Below are 10,000 nucleotides of genomic sequence, written 5' to 3'. Positions count from 1 at the left end.
TGGTTCCACTGTAGCTTTATGGCTGATAGTATGACTGGTCCACTGTAGCTTTATGGCTGATAGTATGACTGGTTCCACTGTAGCTTTATGGCTGATAGTATGACTGGTTCCACTGTAGCTTTATGGCTGATAGTATGACTGGTTCCACTGTAGCTTTATGGCTGATAGTATGACTGGTCCACTGTAGCTTTATGGCTGATAGTATGACTGGTTCCACTGTAGCTTTATGGCTGATAGTATGACTGGTTCCACTGTAGCTTTATGGCTGATAGTATGACTGGTTCCACTGTAGCTTTATGGCTGATAGTATGACTGGTTCCACTGTAGCTTTATGGCTGATAGTATGACTGGTTCCACTGTAGCTTTATGGCTGATAGTATGACTGGTTCCACTGTAGCTTTATGGCTGATAGTATGACTGGTTCCACTGTAGCTTTATGGCTGATAGTATGACTGGTTCCACTGTAGCTTTATGGCTGATAGTATGACTGGTTCCACTGTAGCTTTATGGCTAATAGTATGACTGGTTCACTGTAGCTTTATGGCTGATAGTATGACTGGTCCACTATAGCTTTATGGCTGATAGTATGACTGTTATTCTCTATAACCACGTGGCTGATAGTATGGCTGTGTTATTCTCTATAACCACATGCCTGATAGTATGACTGTTATTCTCTATAACCACGTGGCTGATAGTATGACTGTTATTCTCTATAACCACGTGGCTGATAGTATGGCTGTGTTATTCTCGATAACCACGTGGCTGATAGTATGACTGTTATTCTCTATAACCACGTGGCTGATAGTATGACTGTTATTCTCTATAACCACGTGGCTGATAGTATGGCTGTTATTCTCTATAACCACGTGGCTGATAGTATGGCTGTTATTCTCTATAACCATGTGGCTGATAGTAGGACTGTTATTCTCTATAACCACATGGCTGATAGTATGACTGTTATTCTCTAACCACGTGGCTGATAGTATGGCTGTGTTATTCACTATAACCACGTGGCTGATAGTATGACTGTTATTCTCTATAACCACGTGGCTGATAGTATGACTGTTATTCTCTATAACCACATGGCTGATAGTATGACTGTTATTCTCTATAACCACGTGGCTGATAGTATGACTGTTATTCTCTGTAACCACGTGGCTGATAGTATGGCTGTTATTCTCTATAACCACGTGGCTGATAGTATGACTGTTATTCTCTATAACCACGTGGCTGATAGTATGGCTGTGTTATTCTCTATAACCACATGCCTGATAGTATGACTGTTATTCTCTATAACCACGTGGCTGATAGTATGACTGTTATTCTCTATAACCACGTGGCTGATAGTATGGCTGTGTTATTCTCGATAACCACGTGGCTGATAGTATGACTGTTATTCTCTATAACCACGTGGCTGATAGTATGACTGTTATTCTCTATAACCACGTGGCTGATAGTATGGCTGTTATTCTCTATAACCACGTGGCTGATAGTATGGCTGTTATTCTCTATAACCACATGGCTGATAGTATGACTGTTATTCTCTAACCACGCGGCTGATAGTATGACTGTTATTCTCTATAACCACGTGGCTGATAGTAGGACTGTTATTCTCTATAACCACGTGGCTGATAGTATGACTGTTATTCTCTATAACCACGTGGCTGATAGTATGGCTGTTATTCTCTGTAACCCTTACAGAGGAATGGGACATGCTGGATGTTGATGAGGATGAGAGGTTAACTGGGGACGAGGAGTTTGAGCTGCTGGCGGGACCGTTGGGTCTGAGCGAGCGCCGGGTCGTCCCAGAGGCCGTCCAGTTCCCCGACAGTGACCCCCTGGGAGCGTCCGTAGCCATGGTGACCGCCACCAACAGTATGGAGGAGACTCTGCTGCAGATAGGTGAGGGGCTGAAAAACACACCCACACCCACACAGAGATGTGTCTGGTCCTCTCTGTAATGTGGGTGGTTCAGATGTGTCTGGTCCTCTCTGTAATGTGGGTGGTTCAGATGTGTCTGGTCCTCTCTGTAATGTGGGTGGTTCAGATGTGTCTGGTCCTCTCTGTAATGTGGGTGGTTCAGATGTGTCTGGTCCTCTCTGTAATGTGGGTGGTTCAGATGTGTCTGGTCCTCTCTGTAATGTGGGTGGTTCAGATGTGTCCGGTCCTCTCTGTAATGTGGGTGGTTCAGATGTGTCTGGTCCTCTCTGTAATGTGGGTGGTTCAGATGTGTCTGGTCCTCTCTGTAATGTGGGTGGTTCAGATGTGTCTGGTCCTCTCTGTAATGTGGGTGGTTCAGATGTGTCTGGTCCTCTCTGTAATGTGGGTGGGTGAGATGTGTCCGGTCCTCTCTGTAATGTGGGTGAGTTGTGTCTGGTCCTCTCTGTAATGTGGGTGGGTGAGATGTGTCTGGTCCTCTCTGTAATGTGGGTGGTTCAGATGTGTCTGGTCCTCTCTGTAATGTGGGTGGTTCAGTTGTGTCTGGTCCTCTCTGTAATGTGGGTGGTTCAGATGTGTCTGGTCCTCTCTGTAATGTGGGTGGTTCAGATGTGTCCGGTCCTCTCTGTAATGTGGGTGGTTCAGATGTGTCTGGTCCTCTCTGTAATGTGGGTGAGATGTGTCTGGTCCTCTCTGTAATGTGGGTGGTTCAGATGTGTCCGGTCCTCTCTGTAATGTGGGTGAGATGTGTCCGGTCCTCTCTGTGATGTGGGTGGTTCAGTGATCACCTGTTATATGTCCATTTCATGGGGTTGTAATTCTACATTGTGCGCCAGCTTCAGCACGTGTCTGCGTGTGTTTCCCAGGCTGCCAGGGCGCGGTGGAGAACAGCTCCTCCGGCAGGGTGACTCTGGGGGAGCAGGCCGCAGCGCTGGAGAACCCCCACGACAGGGTCATGGCTCTGAGGAGAGTGACCTCTGCAGCGCAGGTCCTCCTGGCCAGGACCATGGTGATGAGAGCCCTGTCTCTACTCTCTGTCAGGTGGGTCTGTCTGTAGACTAGGTGTAGACGAGGTGTAGACCTGTGTGTAGACTAGGTGTAGACTAGGTATAGACTAGGTGTAGACGAGGTGTAGACTAGGTGTAGACGAGGTGTAGACCTGTGTGTAGACTAGGTGTAGACTAGGTATAGACTAGGTGTAGATGAGGTATAGACTAGGTGTAGACTAGGTGTAGACTAGGTGTAGACTAGGTGTAGACTAGGTTTAGACTAGGTATAGACTAAGTGTAGACTAGGTGTAGACTAGGTGTAGACGAAGTGTAGACGAGGTGTAGACTAGGTGTAGACGAAGTGTAGACGAGGTGTAGACGAGGTGTAGACTAGGTATAGACTAGGTGTAGACGAAGTGTAGACGAGGTGTAGACTAGGTGCAGACTAGGTGTAGGACTAGGTGCAGACTAGGTGTAGGACTGTGTAGACTAGGTATAGACTAGGTGTAGACTAGGTATAGACTAGGTGTAGACTAGGTGTAGACTAGGTATAGACTAGGTGTAGACTAGGTGTAGACTAGGAGGTGTGGACTAGGTGCAGACTAGGTGCAGACCTGTGTAGACTAGGTGTAGACTAGGTGTAGGACTAGGTGCAGACTAGGTGTAGGACTAGGTGTAGACTAGGTGTAGGACTAGGTGCAGACTAGGTGTAGGACTGTGTAGACTAGGTGTAGACTAGGTGTAGGACTAGGTGCAGACTAGGTGTAGGACTGTGTAGACTAGGTGTAGACTTGGTGTAGACTAGAGGTAGACTAGGTGTAGACTAGGTTTAGGACTGTGTGTAGGACTGTGTTTAGACTAGGTGTAGGACTAGGTGTAGGACTGGTTGTAGGCTAGGTGTAGACTAGTGGTAGGACTGTGTGTAGACTAGGTGTAGGACTGTGTGTAGACTAGGTGTAGGACTGTGTGTAGACTAGGTGTAGGACTGTGTGTAGGACTGTGTAGACTAGGTGTAGGACTGGTTGTAGGCTAGGTGTAGGACTGGTTGTAGGCTAGGTGTAGGACTGTGTAGACTATGTGTAGGACTGTGTAGACTAGGTGTAGGACTGGTTGTAGGCTAGGTGTAGGACTGTGTAGACTGGTTGTAGGCTATGTGTAGGACTGTGTGTAGACTAGGTGTAGACTGTGTTTAGACTAGGTGTAGGACTGTGTTTAGACTAGGTGTAGGACTGTGTAGACTAGGTGTAGGACTGGTGGTAGGCTAGGTGTAGACTAGGTGTAGGACTGTGTGTAGACTAGGTATAGGACTGTGTGTAGACTAGGTGTAGGACTGTGTGTAGACTAGGTGTAGGACTGTGTGTAGACTAGGTGTAGGACTGTGTTTAGACTAGGTGTAGGACTGTGTGTAGACTATGTGTAGGACTGTGTGTAGACTAGGTGTAGGACTGGATAATGTGTTGGTCTTTGTCTCTCTCTCTCTCTCTCTCTCTCTCTCTCTCTCTCTGTTCTCTCTGTCTCTCTTTGTCTCTGGCTGTCTCTCTGTCTCCCTGGTGTCTTTCCGTCTGTCTCTCTCTGTCTCGTTGGTGTCTCTCTCAGTCTCGATCTCTCTCCATTCATCTCATGTTCCACTGTGTTTAGTTGGTGTCAGTGTATAAGGGTGAACTGCATTGCAACTACTATATGTTTATGAGTATGGCCTTCTCTCCCTCCCCTCCCCTCTCTCCCTCCCCTCTCTTTCCCCTCCTCTCCCTCCCCTCTCTCCCTCCCTCCCTCCTCTCTCTCTCTCTCTCCCTCCCCTCCTCTCTCTCTCTCTCCCTCCCCCCTCTCTCTCCCTCCCCTCTCTCCCTCCCCTCTCTTTCCCCTCCTCTCCCTCCCCTCTCTCCCTCCCTCCCTCCTCTCTCTCTCTCCCTCCCCTCCTCTCTCTCTCTCCCTCCCCCCTCTCTCTCCCTCCCCTCTCTCCCTCCCCTCCCCTCTCTCCCTCCCCTCTCTTTCCCCTCCTCTCCCTCCCCTCTCTCCCTCCCTCCCTCCTCTCTCTCTCTCCCTCCCCTCCTCTCTCTCTCTCCCTCCCCCCTCTCTCTCCCTCCCCTCTCTCCCCTCCTCTCTCTCCCTCCCCCTCTCTCTCCCTCCCCCCTCTCTCCCCTCCTCTCTCTCCCTCTCTCTCCCCCTTTCTCTCTCTCTCTCTCCCCTCCCTCCCTCCCCTCTCTCTCCCCTCCTCTCTCTCCCTCCCCTCTCTCTCCCCTCCTCTCTCTCCCTCCCTCCCTCCCCTCTCTCTCCCTTTCCCTCTCTCTCAGTGGTTCTAGCTGCAGCCTGGCAGCAGGGTTGGAGTCTCTGGGTCTGACAGACATCAGGACCCTGGTCAGACTGATGTGTCTGGCTGCAGCGGGGCGAGCCGGCCTCTCCACCAGCCCCACATCTGGATCAGGGGCCTCAGAGCGGCCCCGGGGGGCCACCAAGGCCAGCAAACCTATCTCCTGTCTGGCCTATCTCAGTACGGCTGTGGGTTGTCTGGCCTCCAACAGTCCCAACGCTGCCAAGCTGCTGGTCCAGCTCTGCACACAGGTAACAACAGATACACAACTCAGACTCACACAAAGATAATAGACTGGAAGAGAAACAGGAAGTGACCAGTTCTCTACTTCACTCAACGACTTTCAAAAAGACAGGAAGTTCAAATCAACACAACCTTAGTTCAGCACCACAGTTATGCAATACTTAACTTGACCTATACATATTTCCCAGAGTGCCTTAGCTTTCGAGTGAATTGTAGTTACCAGCCATGACTGTATTTGTTATTGACAGAGACAGAGATTGTTGCAGTCATTGTTTTTTGTTGTCCTGTGGGTTTCCCCGAGCCAGATCATTTAAAATAAAAATGTTCAACACAATACAACAAGTATTTAACAAGGCCTTAATTTGAGGGCCTAGTTTGACACCAATACAGTAGTAGCCTGAATGAAACTCTAGTTTTCAGGTCTGCAAATCACATTATGATGGTTGGCAAAGTGCTGTGTAATTCCTATCAGAATCCAGCCAGAGTGAAGATAAGAGAGAGACGACCTAAACCATCCAAACTGGAACAACCATTTCAGTAATGGATGCAATTAACTACAAAAGTAACAGATCGGATTAGTTGATCTGGCGCAGGACGCGGACCCCACTTCACCATTGTCTTAGTCCGCCTTATTGTCCCCCCTCTCAATGACCCCACTGGACAGAGGGGCAGCTCGGGACAGAGGGGCAGCTCGGGACAGAGGGGCAGAAGCTCTGGACAGAGGGGCAGAAGCTCTGGACAGAGGGGCAGAAGCTCTGGACAGAGGGGCAGAAGCTCTGGCGCCTCAGACTCCGGCAGCGGCGCCGGACAGGCGGGAGACTCCGGCAGCAGCGCCGGACAGGCGGGAGACTCCGGCAGCAGCGCCGGACAGGCGGGAGACTCCGGCAGCAGCGCCGGACAGGCGGGAGACTCCGGCAGCAGCGCCGGACAGGCGGGAGACTCCGGCAGCAGCGCCGGACAGGCGGGAGGCTCCGGACAGGCGGGAGGCTCCGGCAGCGGCGCCGGACAGGCGGGAGACTCCGGCAGCAGCGCCGGACAGGCGGGACCACCTGCAGGGAGGAGACGGAGAGACAGCCTGGTGCGTGGGGCTGCCACAGGAACCACCAGGCTGGGGAGACCTTCAGGAGGCTTGGTGTTAGGAGGAGGCACCTGAAGGACCGGGCTGTGGGGGAGCACTGGAGCTCTGGTGCGCAACCTTGGCACCACTTCCCCAGGCTGGACAACTACTCTAGCCCGGACCCTCCAGAGTGCAGGCACAGGTTGAACCAGGCTGTGGATAAGCACGGGAGATCTAGTGCTCACTACACGCACCTCTCCCCTAGGCTCCACTCCCACATTTGCCCGGCACGAGCGGAGCACAGGCAGAGGACGCACTGCACCCTCCCAGCGCCCCGGAGACACAGCACGCAGAGCCGGCGCAGGATAACCTGGACCAAAACTGCGTACCGGCGACCAGACCCGCTGAGCAGGCACCATACGCCCTGGCTCAATGCCCACACTCGCATGGCACTTTCGGGGGGCTGCCCTATAGCGCACCGGGCTATGGACACGCACTGGCGACACCGTGCGCTTAACCGCATAACACGGTGCCTGACCAGTAATGCGCTGCTTATCATAAGCACGAGGAGTGAGCTCAGGTCTGCTACCTGGCTTAGTACCACACCTCGTCTGCCCCCCCCAAAAAATGTTTTGGGGCTGCCTCTCGTACCTGTCGCACTGCCGTGCTGGCTTCGCCAACCTCATCCTCCTGTAACCCTCCTTGCACTGCTCCATTGAATCCCAGGCGGGCTCCGGCACTCTCCCTGGGTCGACCGCCCACCTGTCTATCTCCTCCCAAGTTGTGTAGTCCTGTGATGCTGGCAGCTGTTGCTGTCGTCGCTGCTGTTTACCACGCCGCTTGGTCCGAGTTGGGTGGGTGATTCTGTAATGGTTTTCTTCATCTGAAGGAGAGGCGGACCAAAGCGCAGCGTGGTGGTTATTCATATTCTTTAATTTATAAAGAAACTACACATGAGATAACTAACAAAAACAACAAATGTGAGAAAACCTAAAACAGTCCCATCTGGTGCAAAACACAAAGACAGGAACAATCACCCACAAACACACAGTGAAACCCAGGCTACCTAAGTATGATTCTCAATCAGAGACAACTAATGACACCTGCCTCTGATTGAGAACCATACTAGGCCGAAACATAGAAAACCCCAAATCATAGAAAATCAAACATAGACTGCCCACCCAACTCACGCCCTGACCATACTAACTAAATACAAAACACGGGAAATAAAGGTCAGAACGTGACAATTTAGTACTGGTTATAAACACCAACACTGGGGTTATTTTAGACCAATTAGAGTTAATTTAATACTGGTTATTTTAATAAAATTTAAAAAAATGCCGGTTTTTAATACAGCCGGTGTAGAATACAGCCGGTGTAGAATACAGCCGGTGTAGAATACAGCCGGTGTTTAATACAGCCGGTGTTTAATACAGCCGGTGTTTAATACAGCCGGTGTTTAATACAGCCGGTGTTTAATACAGCCGGTGTAGAATACAGCCGGTGTTTAATACAGCCGGTGTTTAATACAGCCGGTGTAGAATACAGCCGGTGTTTAATACAGCCGGTGTAGAATACAGCCGGTGTTTAATACAGCCGGTGTTTAATACAGCCGGTGTAGAATACAGCCGGTGTTTAATACAGCCGGTGTTTAATACAGCCGGTGTTTAATACAGCCGGTGTAGAATACAGCCGGTGTTTAATACAGCCGGTGTTTAATACAGCCGGTGTTTAATACAGCCGGTGTAGAATACAGCCGGTGTTTAATACAGCCGGTGTTTAATACAGCCGGTGTTTAATACAGCCGGTGTAGAATACAGCCGGTGTTTAATACAGCCGGTATAGAATACAGCCGGTGTAACTCTGAGCCATTGACTTCCTTCCATCTCTCCACCAATACTCACCACTGTCTCCTCTAGCAAACGGCTGGTCCTCATTAACTTCCACTAATACTCATCACTGTCTCCTCATCTATCTGTCTCTAGAACCTGTATATCTATCTGTCTCTGGAACCTGTATATCTATCTGTCTCTAGAACCAGTATATCTATCTGTCTCTAGAACCTGTATATCTATCTGTCTCTAGAACCTGTATATCTATCTGTCTCTAGAACCAGTATATCTATCTGTCTCTAGAACCTGATCTAGCGTGTTAGGGTTCCTCTGACTGATCTATAATCTGTATATCTATCCGTCTCTAGAACCTGATCTAGCGTGTTAGGGTTCCTCTGACTGATCTAGAACCTGTATATCTACCCGTCTCTAGAACCTGATCTCCGCGGCAACGGGGATGAACCTGACCACGGTAGACGACCCCGTCCAGAGGAAGTTCCTCCCTAGCTTCCTGAGGGGCGTGGCCGAGGAGAACAAGCTAGTGACGTCACCCAATTTCGTGGTCACCCAGGCCCTCGTGGCCCTACTCGCTGATAAAGGGGCCCGGCTCAGACCCAACTATGACAAGGCTGACGCGGAGAAGAGAGGTTCGTGAGACCTGTAGTCGGCCTCTGTGGTCCTCGGAGATTTCTAGACGTTGCGATACTGTCACACGTTGTCTGTCGTCGACATGTCGTTATGCGGCACCGTCACAATTCAATAGAGTTTTTGTAACTGACTAGGTCCGTTTTGTTTGTAAAATTGCATTATGGGATGAACAAAGATATTTCTCAGCTCATTTAGAATGTTTAAGTTAAGAAATGGTTGAAGCGGGGGGGGGGGGGGGCAGTGATTATAGATTTGTAGTCGCCTCGTATTTTCAGATTGTCTGCACGGGATGACAGTACATACAGACATGTAGCTACTAGCTGTTGTTAGCAGTTTGCGCTAGCCTCCACAGTGCCCGTGCTAGTTGTCATTATCACTGTAGTGTTTTGGACCATTCATTATGTTATGTTATAATTTACATCCTCTCATCTCCCCCCCCCCCCCCCCAAAAAAAAACCTCACTCATCGTTCCTTCTTCCACCCCCTTTTTGTTTTCGTTCCAGCAGGTTTAATTGCACATTTGTATACCCATCCTTCCTATCATCCCACTGCTGTAGGACCTCTGGAGCTGGCCAACGCGCTGGCTGCTTGCTGCCTGTCTTCTCGTCTGTCCTCGGGACACCGGCAGTGGGCCGCTCAGCAGCTGGTCCGCACGCTGGCCGCTCACGACAGAGACAACCAGAGCCGGCCGCAAACCTTTGCCGACATGGCGGGTGACCTGCGCAAGTGCTCTTCTGTGAAGTTGGAGGCTCACCAGAGCAGGGTGAGTACTGGAGGGGTTATGGGTAGAGGGTTAGGGTAGAGGGTTAGGGTGAGTACTGGAGGGGTTATGGGTAGAGGGTTAGGGTAGAGGGTTAGGGTGAGTACTGGAGGGGTTATGGGTAGAGGGTTAGGGTGAGTACTGGAGGGGTTAGGGTAGAGGGTTAGGGTAGAGGGTTAGGGTGAGTACTGGAGGGGTTATGGGTAGAGGGTTAGGGTAGAGGGT

At 50.4% G+C, this 10,000-nt stretch overlaps 1 protein-coding gene across 1 annotated transcript in view; it reads left to right on the top strand.

The window, feature by feature from the left end:
* LOC109885662 (probable E3 ubiquitin-protein ligase HERC1) overlaps positions 1–10,000 on the top strand; it is a 211,746-nt gene that overhangs the window by 121,428 nt on the left and 80,318 nt on the right. Inside the window, 5 exon segments of the mRNA XM_031815997.1 lie at positions 1,702–1,902; positions 2,805–2,979; positions 5,219–5,486; positions 8,801–9,014; positions 9,573–9,778. Of these exon segments, the coding sequence (XP_031671857.1) occupies positions 1,702–1,902; positions 2,805–2,979; positions 5,219–5,486; positions 8,801–9,014; positions 9,573–9,778 (1,064 nt within the window).

The sequence above is a fragment of the Oncorhynchus kisutch genome, unplaced genomic scaffold (assembly GCF_002021735.2).
Source record: "Oncorhynchus kisutch isolate 150728-3 unplaced genomic scaffold, Okis_V2 scaffold722, whole genome shotgun sequence".
Classification (NCBI taxonomy): Eukaryota; Metazoa; Chordata; class Actinopteri; order Salmoniformes; family Salmonidae; genus Oncorhynchus; species Oncorhynchus kisutch.
Note: the sequence above shows the minus strand (reverse complement) of the source record. Positions and strands in the feature narration are given on the sequence as shown.